The sequence below is a fragment of the Pezoporus wallicus genome, unplaced genomic scaffold (assembly GCF_028554395.1).
Source record: "Pezoporus wallicus isolate ANWC-B61680 ecotype Strahan unplaced genomic scaffold, APGP_CSIRO_Pwel_v1 scaffold_3294, whole genome shotgun sequence".
Classification (NCBI taxonomy): Eukaryota; Metazoa; Chordata; class Aves; order Psittaciformes; family Psittacidae; genus Pezoporus; species Pezoporus wallicus.
Window position 1 is genome coordinate 1,707,734 of NW_026635478.1, and position 15,085 is coordinate 1,722,818.

Genomic DNA, 15,085 nt, shown 5'->3' on the forward strand with positions numbered 1-15,085 from the left:
CCTGTTGAGGAGGGGGAGTAAGAGAGCAGCTAGGAGGGAGTCTGAAAGCCAGGCAAGATCAACATACCATGGTGTTTCATATTGTTTTTTGGTTTCCCCCCCCCCCCCAAAATCACTCAAAGTTAGATTTCAAAACTTGAGAAAAACACTGGATGCAGCGATTCCTTCTAAACTTTTTTTTACTCAGCTCTGGACTGAATATAGCCATAGGTATAGGGATATTTTGTTGATAAAAGAACATATGGAGAACTAAGTACACTTCAGAATTGTATTTTCTTGATATGATTACTGGCTAATTGCAATCTAACAAATTAAATACAGTATAAACTGATTTAATGATTGTCTAAATTAAAGGTGGAGTGACCGGTACTGGTGTTCAAGGAAGTAATTTTGATATAATTAATGCATCATCAACCCTTCTGCAGCTGATACTAACAGGTAAACCAGCTTTGAATTGTTAATGGATTCTGTACCTAATGATGCAAACACTTGGTGAGCAGAGTTAATTTTCATGTTAGTATCAGTTCTATGCATAAAGGGAATGCAAAATACTGTCCTCTTTGCGTGAGATATGCCTGTTTATATGCATAATGTTAAGACATTCAAAACGGATTATGTACAGGTGTCATTACGATTTTCTTAACACAAGTATTTTTTAAGTAACGTACATTAATATATGGACATTGTAATCACATAATGCTCAGCATAACAGTTCATCTAGAAATGTTAATGCCCCTAAACAATCATTCAAAGGCCAAATTCTGTGATGATGTCCTGGTACATTTTATGGAAAAGAAGTGGGATGCAGTAAACAGAAGGACTGTTGTAAGCTTGTTGAGATCCTTGGACTGATCATTACGTTGCTTTGGAAAATAACAGCTGCCTGTTACTAAGTTAATACTGTTAATGTCTGTTAGCCAAGTGACAATGTGCCCAGGTGATATGACAATGACTGTGGCATATTCTTAGGAATGCAGAACCCTGATGAATTTATTAGCTAGGACACATGCTTAGAGTTCCAAGGATGAGGAAATCTCTTTTCTGCTTTACCATGGCTTGGATAAACCTGAAGAGTAAGAAAATAGACTTCCTATGTGTACATGCACTTTTTCTGATACAGTAATGAGAAATGCTCACCTATCTCCCAAGAAATTGTTCATTTTTCTATGCATCTTTTTAAAACTAGATTTCTGGTAAGAAGGGTCATTATGGGGTGATAGCCAAGTTTCAAGCTCTTCCTGCAACAGAAAGAACTAGATCTTGATGCTCTCTCTACAGGTACATTAATATCAATAATAGTACAACCTCTTTGGAATGTAGCAGGACATTGCAGATGCATCATTAAAGCATAGGTATTGCAGCAAAATAATAAAGCGGTTGTATCTTGTAGAGCTATTAAAACATCCTTCAAGATTATGCTGACTGTTCAAAAACATGTGGAGTTTCATCTTTGTATTTATCAATGCCCAAACTATTAAATTAAATTAAACTTAAATGAAACTCCACAGTGTGTGTATACAAACATATATACACATACATATATACACTTATATGTATATATAAAATCCAGATAAAATATTTTTGTCATCACTGCAGGAGAAAATGGGGTGTCTGGAGGTGCTGCTGTGAAATTCATAAAACTGGCTTACAGCTATGAAAAATGGGACGTGTTTGCTTCTGCTATTGAATTTGTCGTTAATTTTCTTCAGGTAATATGGATGCTATTTAGACATTCCGTATGTAGTCTTTTCCTATCAGGGTAAGGAAGAGTACTCCAAGTACATATTTTTAAGGCAAATTTCTACTGGATTTTTTTGTGTTTTTTTTTGGGGGGTGGGGGATGCTTGTGGGTTGTTTTATTTTTTTCCTTCTCAATTAGGCTCAAGATGATCCAACATGGAAAAAAGCTGAAATGGAGCTCAAACTTCTTACACTGATGCAATCTTTACGATTTCCAAGAAAATTTAAGCGTGGTTTTTCTGTTAGTGAAAGTAATACCAAAGAAGCTAAGATGTCTGATCATTCTGAAAAGAAGCAAACATTTACGGGTGAGTGTTGTTCAGCTGTGTTTTCATTTCAAATATTTTTGTTGCAAGAGATTTTGTTTATTATTTAATAACTATGTAATATGCTGCATGCAGTATTCTATGACCAAAAAAAAAAAAAAAAAAATCAATTGAGAAACTGCCACTATTGAATTCTCTCCAGTTTTCTTTTGCCAAATCATGACTTCATACCATTTCCTTCAAGTATGAAAATGCAGGATGTATGTTAAACATACATCAAGTTCTATGCAAAGATGTAAAACGAATGGATGTTTTCAGAAAGGTTTTCAGGAAAAAAAGTGAAGTAAACATTTTGACTTTCATTTCTATGTTCCTACACTTCATTTATGTAAGATTTCTTTACATTGAAGCAAGAAAAACTTTTTAAAACAACTGTAGTTTAATTTATGACGTTCCAAAAACCTGCAAATATCTCAAAATCTTTCTCTTTCCAAAAGTAGAAATGCATACTTTTCACAAAAGTGAATCAGCTTGGGAATATTTGTCCTGTTTGTATTTACTGTTTCTTAGACTACATTATCTGCTGGCATAAATCCGTAAGTCAATTCACTCATGTTTTCAAGCACAGGTTTGTAAATAGAAATAACATCTTACCTTCCTTTCTTCCTTTTTTAATAAACATTGAGTATAGGGAGTTCCTTAAAGCCTGGAGAGCCTTCTCATGATCTTATCACTTTGGCAACAACCCTATTTTCCTGTGTCTCCACATCTAAGCAGGTAATAACAGAATTAGAGACATTTCTTCTCAATGAATCACTTAATCTCTAATGGATGCACATAATCAAAGACCAAAGGAACCAGATGCATGGTTAACAAATTGCAAGAATATGAAAAATGAAAAAAACCCCCACCTTATGAAATTCAATCAATTTGTGGTTTTGCTTTTGTTTTAAAATAGTAGTTTCAATTTTTTTTTTTTTTTTTTAAATCAGTGATATGTAATCAGGCTACTTTAAAAATGCTTAAGAGAGATTAAATCTCTTTGGCAGACCATAGGGCTAATTGCACATTTCAGCTAATCAAGCAGAGATTAAATTTTTTAAAATATATTAGATTTAGGAGGGCAAATATACTCATCTGTTGAAAACACTTCTGCAATATTTGTAGAAATGGGAGCACTTACCCTGAGGAATGATAATTTTTTCCAGAGCAGTATGCCAGCAATTTAAGGTAAATTCTCACTGCAAACAAACAAACAAGCAGTAGCAACAACCAAACCGTAGAGAGTGGGACTTTCTGTGCCGAAGTGTCCGCTAAGGAATAATCCCATTATATATCTGATGGTTTATTCCCAGAGTAACCACTTTTAGCTTACTTGTTCAAACTGAGATTTTCCTTAATTGCTACTGTAAGGGAAAAAAAAATATAGCACAATGTCTCCTCTAGCATTTACATAAAATTACTTTGTGACCCAAAAAACTGTTGCATTTTTTTCCTTAGAAAAAAGCCTATTCTGCTAACATGTTGTCTGCCTTAACTGCAAAAATTTTTTTACGTAATTTGAATATTGCTCCAGTGTATAATTGGGGCACATAGATTTTTAGCTGTAGGATATTATTTTTAGTCAAAATATCTTGCCTGTGAGGTAGTTATACCTTTAGATAGACTGATTTCTCATTAGTTTTACATGACCACTGTATCATGGTGGCAGGTTACCTGGATTTAAACTCTCCTAATTCACCTACACTTTTTCACAAATCACCTTGCTACCTAATCTGCCCAGGAAAGAAAGAGAAATTCTCCCCTGATTAACAGAGAATTCACTGATGGTGAAGTTAGATGATATAGCTGAGGGAATTAACAGCTTGCTGCCACCAAATGAGTGGCAAAAGCCATCTTGATTTACTTTTTCTTCAGTCTTTTTCTCCCCCACTTCTCAATAACAATATTGCTGAAATCTTATACGCACATTAGTGAGGATATAGCAGGCTTGAGTTTCATTCCACCTGAGATGCTAGTCCAACTCTGATATTAATGATGTTAAAATGTGCACTGATCCTTGATCTCCCTTGATCTCCAACAAAGTGTAGAAGGACACTATTGCCTTTTAAAATGTGTTGTCAGGTTAATTGAATAGAGTTTTGACTTTGTTAAATATTCTCTTCACAAGGTACAGATGTGTTTTAACATTTTTCCATTGTAACATATTGCACTCCAACCTTTTCTCTAGATTTTTAAGTTTTTCATCACTGCTCCTTTGTTGGAGATGCACCAACCAGTCATGGAAGTACTCTGTATGTGCAAAATGAAACCTCCTAATTTAGATCTTCTTCTCCAAATATTTAAATACTGTAATAAAAGAAATACTATGATAAAAAGAACGAACCTGTTAAATTATATTACTTAGTTTCCCCAGAATGTACTGACTATTATAACATTTCACAGTTAATTTGCTTGTCTCTTCCATGTAATTTTCATCTCACTGTGTTTCTTGTCTATGTTACTTTTAATAAAAAAAATAGTTAAAATTATTCACTTCTAAACCCACTTGTATTGTTGGGAGAAGAAAAGCTTGGGTGGTCTACCAGAAATTACTTCTTAAAAAATATTAATTAAACTCTCAAAATGTTGTCACCCCTAATAGGAAAGTTTAATATGACAATAGTTTATTTACTTTGAAACACTTTGAAACTGTTATGTACTGTTTTGACAGTGTTTATGTACATACTTCTTTCTACAGTTACACTGTTTTTTTCTTTCCAGAATATCCAACCTGATGAAGAAATACTTGTTCATGTAATAATGTTTTTGTGGCAGAAGTGTAAAGCAGGACTTGAGCAAATCCAGATGAGTGGAAATGACTACTTGAAATACATCTGCAAATACAAAGCTTACCAAGTACTCTTTTATTATAATCTATTTCTGTTATAGTAAATAGTATAATCTATTCTGTTATAGTAAAGTGAAGATAAAATGTTGGTATCCAGTCTAAATACATTTTCTCATGGTAAAATGCAGTAAATCTTCTTTACTGGAAATATAAATTGCATGTACGCTTTGAACACACTGTGTTTCCATATGCCAGTATCAAAACACCTCTTAGCCTTTTCCCAGTAAGGTCACCCATTCTCTGTCAGTGGACCATGGTGGAAAGAAGCTAAAATAGAGAAAGCATTCAGGCATGATCTAAGAAGCATTTGTTGTGTTGTGGTGAAAATACCAGTATATTTCGAGAAAGTACACTAGACTGGTTGAACAAAGTGAAAATACCTTACAGCCAAGGAGAAGGGAGATGGGGTATAGTGTGTGGCGCACTGGATAGAGCCGCAGCCTTACTTGAACTTTTCCCGAGACTGAGAGGATGTTCTTTGGAGCAGTATAAACTCAGCATTTTAGTCTGGTGGCATTCAAAAAAAAGAAGCCAAATCGAAGAAACTAGTTATGTTCATGTTTGTAAATCTTTTTAAACAACTTTGAATGAATGCAGAACCCTATCTACCTCTGTAATATATAAATGTTTTCCAAAAATTTGTTTTAACTCTGTCTTGCTTTTTTTTTAATTTTGTTTCCCCCATTTTTAGTGGGTTCATATACTCTGGATAATAAATGAAGTAATTCAAAAGAGCAGCATAGCAAACAGTAATGTTGTTATGCTTGCAGAGGTAACCTTACATCTAACCGCAATATTGGAAAACATAGCTGATTCTGCAAGTAAATCTAAGACAAAACCAGGTAAAGCTTTCAATAAAAATTTTGTTGTCTCTCAAGAATGACTTTCAAGATTGGAACTTTGACAAATGCACATATTCAAAAGTTATTGTAAAGAAATTGTTGAGATGATATAATAATTTTTTTGTATACGCAATTTCATCCATAATCAGAGCTAAAAGAAACCCTGGTTTTCAAAGGCTTTATGCCTTATTCTCTTGCATTTCCACTTCTACTGAAGTAACCCCATTTTGAATTACGTCTCTTATGAACTCAACCTCCTCAGGTTTTCTATATGTCTCTTAGTCCCTTCAGAGTAGCCTTAGATCACTCATGTGTTCTTTAAAAGTTGGCTGGGTAGAAGGCAGTATGCGCTTTGGGTCATTTGGAGCATTCAAGTGCTGACTGACTGGTGGTAGGCTAAACAGAAGAGGGAACTATTGAGATCATACTAAAGCTTTGCTTTTATTGGGTCATTAATTTGCATCACTTATCCTCACCAGTCTTGATTTTTGTATAGGAATTCAATTGTCCTTGAAATTTACCTTGGCTGCCATTATTACAATTTAATGCAATCACAATCACATTAAACAAATTTCCTTCCAAAAGCTGATGAATATTGTAAAATCTGAATATTTAGACATATAAAAGTTCTATGTTGATGTAGATATAGATGAAATATGAGTAATATCTCTCATAAAAGTTTTATGGTAACTAGAAAGTAGATTTTAAGGACCCTTTTAGAGTGTATCTGGAAACAGAAGAGGATGAAAATGCCTTTTGTTTGTTTGAAAGTAAGAAAATATTAGCATGTTACTATTCTTAAAAAAGGTAGAGTAGGTATTGTTTTCTGTGATGTTATGAAAACCATTCAGTTCTGATGGAGATTGGATGAATCCTCAGTGTAGTATCACTGCAATTAAATTATTAATTAAATTCAGGGTAAATATGTCTTTTTGGAGGAAAAAAGGCTGAATAGATAGGAGCCACTGGTCAAAACAGGGTGATAAATAGCCAATCAAGCACCTATTCATGCTGAGAAGAGTCTTTTTACCGAATCACAGAATCATAGGATAGTTAGGGTTGGAAAGGATGTTAAGATCATCTAGTTCCAACCCCCAAATGAACGAATACTGACTGAATAGAAATTTTCTTATTTATGAGAAAGAGACAATGAACAAGCAGAAATAAACAGGCAAAAGTGGCACAAGGAGTACAAGAATTGGTTGTCCGTCTGAGAGGGCAAAAATCAAGTTTATTTCAGCAAAGAAATAAAATTTTGACAGGCTAGTGGGCTGTAACCAAGAACAAAGAAACTGCTTCCTCTGTTTGGGCTGCTCCCTCTTGTTTTGGAAAGGAAAACACAATTCTGGATGCACTCCTTATAATAAAAAATAATTTAAACAACCAAAATGAATGTTAAAAGGATGATAATGCCTTTTCAAGGACTATTAAATTGAAATAGTATATCTCAGAAGAATATTACCTCATATATTTTGAAATTCTCACATAAGTTAAATTAGCATTGAAACCACTATGAAATAGATAACAATAGATTTGAATTGATTTAAAAATGGAAAGTTAGTATGAATGCTACAACAATGTGAGGAACTACAAAATGAGTCCAAGTTTCATTGGCTTGGATATAATATTACTGTGAAATATAGGGTACATTTAAAAATACGACAATATTGGATAATCACATACTGAATTAGTATAATCGTACATACGTAGCTATCATGTTTAAACTCTGAAAAGCTTTTCATGAAACAATATCATTATCTCTCTTAGTCAAGTACTGAAGAACAGAATTATTGCTAAACTCTAAAACCAGTAGTAGTGCTAATTAAATGGTACTAATATTGTCTGAATATATTTCATTTTCACTTTTTGATTTTTCTTCCTATAAATAAGGAAAAAGAAATGCCTCTGTCTTGCAAGATGAAACCTGTGATATGCCTGAAATACTGATGGTAATGTCTAATTTATTTATATTAATACAATGTTTCTGAATAGCATAAGAACTTATTTCTGCTCTGTATTTAGTTTTATACAGCTGAGTTTCACACCATCATGCCAGTGCAGAGGAAAAAAACAAAGATTCTTTTTTTTTCCAAATGAAATAAAATCTGAAAATTTTCCTGTAATCTTTTTTAATAATCTGTGATATGGAAAAAGTTTACTTTGAAACTTTTTGTTTCCAGCATCACCATGCTGATTTCTACTGTACACTTTTTTTATACCCATGTATAGTATAAGCTTTAAATGGTTTAATTGTACATTTTTTTAAAGACCCTTGTCCTGGGTTCAGCAGTAGCAGTCATGTTTCTCCTTCGTGGTAGCTGGTGCAGTGCTGTGTTTTGACTTCCAGCCTGGGAACAGTGCTGGTGATACCGATGTTTTCAGTTGCTACGTGATGTTTACCCTGACCAAGGACTTTGTGAGGCTCATGCTCTGCCAGGGAGGAGGGGAAGCCGTGAGGAAGCAGAGACGGGGTGCCTGACCCAGGCTAGCCAAAGAGGTATTCCATACCACAGCACGTCATGCCCGGGGTGGGGGGTAACTGGGAGTTACCCTGAAGGACACGGGCTTCTGGGTGGGACTGGTTTCTTGGCCGGTGGTACTGTATTCCCTTCCCTTGTTATTTTCTTTTATCACTGTTGTTGTTGGTAGTAGCGGTGGTGATTTGTGTTGTACATTGGTTGCTGGACTGTTCTTGTCTCAACCTGTAGGAGTTGCACTCTTTCGATCCTCCTCCCCGTTCCTCCGGGAGCGGGGACGGGGAGAGCCCTGGGGGGGAGGGGTGGGGGGGGGGCCTCGATTGCTCTCAGCCTGGCACCACTCACTGGGAGTGAGTGAACAAGCTGTCTGGCTAGGGTTTAAACCACGACAACCCTGTAAACTTTAATCCTAATGGTAATAGAAATAATACCAACAATAACAATACTGATAATAATAGAAAACAATAATAACAACCAAAAAAAAACCACTCAGAGAACACAAGTGATGCACAATACAATTGCTAACCACGCACTGACCGATACCCAGCTTGACCCAGGCAGTGATCAATCCTTTCCCTGTAACTCCCCCCAGTTTATATACTGGGCATGACAGGCTGTGGTATGGAATACCCCTTTGGCTAGTTTGGATCCGGTGTCCTGTTTCTGCTTCCTCCTGGCTTCTCATGCCCCTCCTCACCGGCAAAGCATCAGACTCAAAAGTCCTTGATCGGAGTAAGAATTATTGAGCAACAACTATAACAGTGATGTGTTACCAGCATTGTTCTCAGACTCAAGCCGAAGCACAGCACTGCACCAGCTATTGGGAGGGAGAATAATAACTGTTACAGATGAAGGCAGGACACCCTGTCTTAATGTTTACACACATGTAGAATTTTTAATTCAGCAACATTCTACTTAAATGTATTGTTTTATAAAAACCTAGTTTTTCTTAACAGCATCTAATTGAACACTGAAAAACTGCTTGTGAAAAACAGTGTTTGTCAACTCAATTCTTGTAAGTTCAGCTTCATTCTTCTATAAGCTGACTCTTTGAGTTAGTAAATTGTTTTTGAGAGACAAAGGAAAATCAGTTCTTGAAGTTTAAAACACTGATACTGGTATATGAAAGCATGGGGAGCGGTGCTTATGGAAAGATTACTTGACAGAATTTAAACTGCAACAGTTAAAAATAATAGCACTTTACTTTTGATAGTCCACATTATAACTTTCAATGCTACTATCAAATAAAATATGTTTCTGTGTGTTTTCACATCAGAAAAGTTCTACAGAACAATTACAAATTGCTTATGAAATTCTTGAAAAAGCAATTGATGGAATGAACACATCTCACTTAATGACCCTTCTACCAGATGGGAAGTCGATATTTGACAACTGCTGTACAAAGGTAAAAAGTCTGCAAAAAATTACACTGCAATGAGATCTATAAATAATATATTGGATTTTGATGAGACAAAACTTGTATTTTCGTCATACTTAGGAACTTTGCATTATCAAATATACGTCATCTTTCTGCCCCATGTGAGAAAAGAATTGAAAAAAAATAAATCTATGTGTAGCAGAAATAGCATTTTTCTCTTTCAGCAATAAACTATAAACTCTATTAGGGTTTCGTTGCCATTTTCTTTTGGAAATAATTATAATTTGTAGCTTTATCTAATAAAATAAAACCAGAAACCTCTTTCATGTTTATTGGTTGCAATTTTATTAAAATTAATTTTTGCTGTTGAAGGTTGTTCAGATTTTCTAAATATCACTCTACACCAACATGATCTTTATTTTTTGTAGACTGGTAACACAATAAACCAAATTTTTCTGCAGTTTCACATTGATTATTAATCCTGTTTCCTACTGATTCTCAGGTTTTGTCAAATTTTCTTTGTCCACAATTCATGCTTTCTCTGGTCATTCTCCTTCCATGCTTTCTGGAATAACTGCGTATTACACAGATATGACAAATTTCAGCATTTTGTCAATTTACTGAAATAATAATATGAATGTCAATATCAATATAGTAAGTTAAGTAAGAAAAGTTTCTGTTTGCTTAATTGCCTCTCTTATTTATCAGGTGGACTCAAATGATCAGAATTTGAATTCTATTTTGGGATGTGCTAATAATAACATGGGAACAGGTGATACTTTTGCAATGGATTTACACTTGGAGCTCATTCAGGCTCAACATCGAGTAGCTGTGAAACTTCTTAAAATGACACAAGGTACGTAAATTATTTTCATAGCTTGATTAGAGTCCTTAGTTAATATATTTTGTAATACTAAGAAATAAAGGAGTATCTTCTTTCTGTAGAGGAGCTGATGTTGGGAGCACAGAAATAATATACTGAATTTGCAGAATCTAGATTTACCACGATACTAGTCTCTAACCTCTGCTCAATCAATGCGAGTTAAACTTTGCTAACAATGACTGAATTTGGTTCCTAGACAGTTTGTTGTTTTTCTGTTATAATATTAACTATTACAGTGCCAGTATTGGAGAACTGGGGGATGCACTGCAGATTTTCTTTTTTTCTGTAATGCTAATTTTCTCTGTGGAGAATGGCTTGAATATTTTATTCTGAATTTCTACTCCTGTGAAGTTGTCCTTATCTCTTCCCAGTCAGCAGACCAAAAAGACCAAACCAACTCTACTTGGTCTCCATTCCTATGTTTCTAGCTAGTATTTGACACTACAGAGCTTCCATGTGCATTGCTCCCTGTGATCAAACACAAGATCCCTCTTTTCCTGTGGTGTTAGTGTAACTAGTGGTACAATCAGTCCAAGAAATTCTGCTTGAAACAAAGAAAAGAACATGAGATGGAGCAGAGGTTTACTACAAAATTACACATTAACCCCTCTCACTCAAATTTTCTCAAGAGAACTATAAATAACTTAGGATTTCCTTCCCACATAGATGCCCAAAAGAATGATGGAAATCATAAGTCTAGCAAGTTTTGTGTGAAGGATATTAAAGATTTACATTATTTAACAGGTAAGGCTTATTAATTAAGATTCTAGAAGTACAGTAAATTATTGCTGCTGTTTTATAAATCTCTTAAAATATCCTTCTTACAGAGGAATTTTTAATGGAAAAAATAAAAAAGAATAAGCTGTCCAGAGCAATCTTTTTGATGCAAAAGGCTGTACAGAAGTTCCCTAAAGAGTTAACCAGTTCTTCCCAAAGGCAGCTACTAGAGGTAAAAAAAAAAACAACTTATGGTAAAAATTCTTTATCACAGTTTTTCATGTTTTGTGCAATTAAGACGTGGAATACTCCTTAAAAAATAAGACAAATGGAAGGAACTTGAGGGACATCAGGTGTTTTGCAACTTCTATTGTCAAATTTTCCCTGAGAAGTTGCGTTATGATGACAGAATGAAGTGACTTAAAACAATGAAAGAGCACATCCCAAAAATTTTGTGCACACATGAAGATTGCAGAAAATCTGAAAGAAGATCTGATCTTCGTTCTACACCTAATCACCTGGACTTTGCAGTTATGAACCTATGCCTTGCCAAAATGTCATGCAGTTTTTCTTCTTCCCATTGCAACCTTCAACATCCTATTTTTCAGCATATTTTAATTATATGCTCAAATAATGTCATGGTTTGAGCCTAGCCGGCTGCCCAGAACCATGCGGCCTCTCGCTCACTCCCTCCTTTCCTCCCCTGGCTCCCGGAGGGATGGGGAGGAGAATTGAAAGAATGCAACTCCCATGGGCTGAAAGAAGAACAGTCCAGTAACTAAGGTATAACACAAAACCACTGCTGCTACCACCAATAATAATAATTATGATAAGGGGAATAACAAGGGAAGCGAATACAACTGCTCACCACCTGCTGACTGATACCCAGCCCTACCCAAGCAGGGATCTAGCCCTTCCAGGTAACTGCCCTCAGTTTATATACTAGGCATGACATGCTGTGGTATGGAATACCTCTTTGGCTAGTTGGGGTCAGGTGTCCTGTCTCTGCTTCCTCCCAGCTTCTCCTCCTCCGTGGCAGAGCATGAGACTCAGAAAGTCCTTGGTCAGAGTAAACATGACTTAGCAACAACTAAAAACATTGGTGTTATCAGCATTGTTCTCAGGCAAAAACACAGCACTGCACCAGCTACTAAGAAGGAGAAAAATGACTGCTACTGCTGAACCCAGGACAAATAATTATCCTCCTTGAGCTGAACAGTGCTCATTTCATAAAGAGCAAATCCATGCCTTTATTTTCATGCTTCTGTGTTGAGAGTTTTGCCTTTTTTATTGTAGAACATCCAAGAAGTCTGTATAGAATTACTTGTATCTTCTGGTCTTTCCTACTGTACACCTTTTAAGGAAGCAATGAAGTTTCCAGTTGCCAATTTTAGAAGTTGAGTGGTTATGTGAGGGAAAGTCGCTCCATGTCTTGCTCTTTATCTAGTGTCTTTCCTTGAACATTTCCCACTCGGGTGGATACAGCCCTAACCTAAAGCAGTGGGAGGGGAAGGAATTGGGGTGAAGTGAGGGCCTGTGCAAATGATTAGCTATATAGTGTAATTAAGACTTTATTAAGCCTCAGCTCCCTGTTTCATTATAAATCTATGGCTAGTTTTTGGTCATTTTTAGACATGACATACAAGGTTTATTCAATCTGTGATCTAGGCTGATATGGTTGTTCATATAGCCTTGTAAATGTATGAGAACAGACCAAGTTTATAGGACTGTCCTGAATAAACTGAATGACCTGTTTATCTTTCAGACTTATGCATCTTGAAATTAATCTGCCTATGTAAGGCTTACACAAAATACCATTAATCCTAATTTAGGATGTAAGATGATATGAAAATCCATAAGTTTTCTACATAGCAGTGAATTTTTGTAAGATCATTTTGAATATCATTTGTATGTGTTAAATCTGTTGGATTGTTGTGGTTCAATAGCTTTCTCTTTTGTTTTAATTTAAATCGTAGGAAGCACTAACTTTCATTGAGCAAGTTGAAGCCGAACAAAGTGCATTGTATCACAGTCTCAAAGAAGCTATGAGCAGCAAGAAAAAAACCAGGACTCCTCCTCCTCCTCTATTACTTTCTAGATCACATCGCTGCATGACATTTAAACCAGCCCCGTTCTCTTCAGATATTCAGGTAATGTTTTTCATTATGAGTGTGTAAGAAATAACTAAACAATACGCAAGCAAGCAAAAGTTGTTTCAACAGCACTATCTCATTACACTCTTATCTGTTGTTCTTGAACAGATTATTTTATTCTGACTTAATTAAGTATGCTCTTTTTTTTTGACCTCTGTGAGTCAATTGTGACTCACTGCTTTGATCTTCACATTTGCATGACACTTTCTTCGTCTCATGCTTCATGTTCCTTGATGCTTCTGTCATATAATATTTATTCTACTTGTTGAAAGCTCATTCTCTCATTTAGAGGCTGGCATACTCCTAGTTACCCTCTGAAGCAATACAAGGATGTTGCATCATGTGATGCAAGAAGTTACCACACTAAAGACTCTGTTAATGAAGTGCTGAAGTGCCATAGTTCAAGTAGAAAAACCTACTTTCTGTTAAACATACAGAATCATGGAACTACTCAAGTCATAAGGTATTTTAGGAGAAGTCTCTAATCCAACCTTCTGCTCAAAGTAGGGTTGGCTGTGATTCAGAGGCAACTCCAGGAACAAACTCACCAGCAAAGTTTTCAAGTTGACAAGCAGGTATTCTTTATTGTGGCACTGGGAGACACGGGGGATAGCTCCTCCTAACATGTATCCCCGTATTGCTACACAAGCTGTCCTTATATAGTCCCTGGGCATACATACATAGTCATGAGGCTACGTATGGATTACATAATTTTTCCAGAAAGTTCCTCGCATGCGTACAAAATTGTGGTGGTGGTCTCTGAGGGTCATTTACTTTTTGCAACAATCTTCATCACTTCTGGCAGCCTTTGAAGCGCGTGCAGTAGATGCTTATACCAGCTTAATTGGTTTGTTAACACCACAGACATAATAATCCTCCTGTCCTTCTACTTATCAGTTAGCTTAGCTGCAGCCCATCCTGGACACCTGCCATTCCCAGGTACTCCTTATCATTGCATCCTGTTCTTCTAGCCTGTTTTTCTTACACTCATTTTGTACTAAGGTCATAGGGCCTAAAACTACGTCAACTACAATGGTTTATCTTGTACAAGAATTCTCAGTATGTTCTCTAGCTATATTCTTTTTTTTTTTTTTTTTGTGTATCATGCACCTCAGTAATTTTCCATTGCTACTGTTACAAAGCAATCAAACTTAACATTACTTAAAACTAATTCTAAAGGTTTCTATATCCCATTAATTTTGTGCCATCTGTGAAATTAGAATGTGCTGCTCAGGGCTTTATCCAGTCAGTCCTGAAAACCTTCAAGGATGGAGTCTGAACAGCTTCTCTAGGCAACCTGCTCCAACAGGCCAAACTTTTTTCCTTATGCAGAGTTGGAATCTCTCTTGCTTTGATTTACATCTGCTGTTTTTCATCCTTCTACCACGTGCTACTGTGAAAAGCCTGGCTACATCTTCTTCATCACTTGCTTGCAGGCATTCAAGGCTAGGTTCCCCTACCTCTTCTCCAGCCCAGCTCCCTCAGCCTCTTCTTGCAGGGCTAGTGCTCCAGCTCCCAACCATCTTGGTGGTCCTCTGCTATAATCTCTCTAGTTCAACATTTCTTATAACGATGGGGAGCAGGAGGGAAACTGACCATGGTATCTAGATGTAATTTAATAAGTTCAGAGCAGAGGGGAATAATCACATTCCTCAATCTCCTAACTGTATGCCTATTAATACAGTACAAGATACTTTGAAGCTGCTTTGCTGCCAGACACACCACTGGCTCACGTTCAG

General features: G+C 36.0%; 1 protein-coding gene across 4 annotated transcripts in view; it reads left to right on the plus strand.

Moving 5' to 3' along the window:
• The window catches only part of CFAP54 (cilia and flagella associated protein 54), a 115,639-nt gene that overhangs the window by 25,336 nt on the left and 75,218 nt on the right, over positions 1–15,085 (plus strand). For 3 of the 4 annotated variants that reach the window (XM_057425127.1, XM_057425135.1, XM_057425151.1), the window contains exons 10-21: positions 355–438; positions 1,597–1,709; positions 1,880–2,048; positions 2,698–2,783; positions 4,770–4,904; positions 5,588–5,738; positions 7,629–7,687; positions 9,492–9,620; positions 10,302–10,449; positions 11,143–11,220; positions 11,304–11,425; positions 13,170–13,343. In XM_057425127.1, the coding sequence (XP_057281110.1) occupies positions 355–438; positions 1,597–1,709; positions 1,880–2,048; positions 2,698–2,783; positions 4,770–4,904; positions 5,588–5,738; positions 7,629–7,687; positions 9,492–9,620; positions 10,302–10,449; positions 11,143–11,220; positions 11,304–11,425; positions 13,170–13,343 (1,448 nt within the window). The remainder of the gene's footprint in view (positions 1–354; positions 439–1,596; positions 1,710–1,879; positions 2,049–2,697; positions 2,784–4,769; positions 4,905–5,587; positions 5,739–7,628; positions 7,688–9,491; positions 9,621–10,301; positions 10,450–11,142; positions 11,221–11,303; positions 11,426–13,169; positions 13,344–15,085) is intronic. The other variant, XM_057425143.1, reaches the window with a different exon arrangement.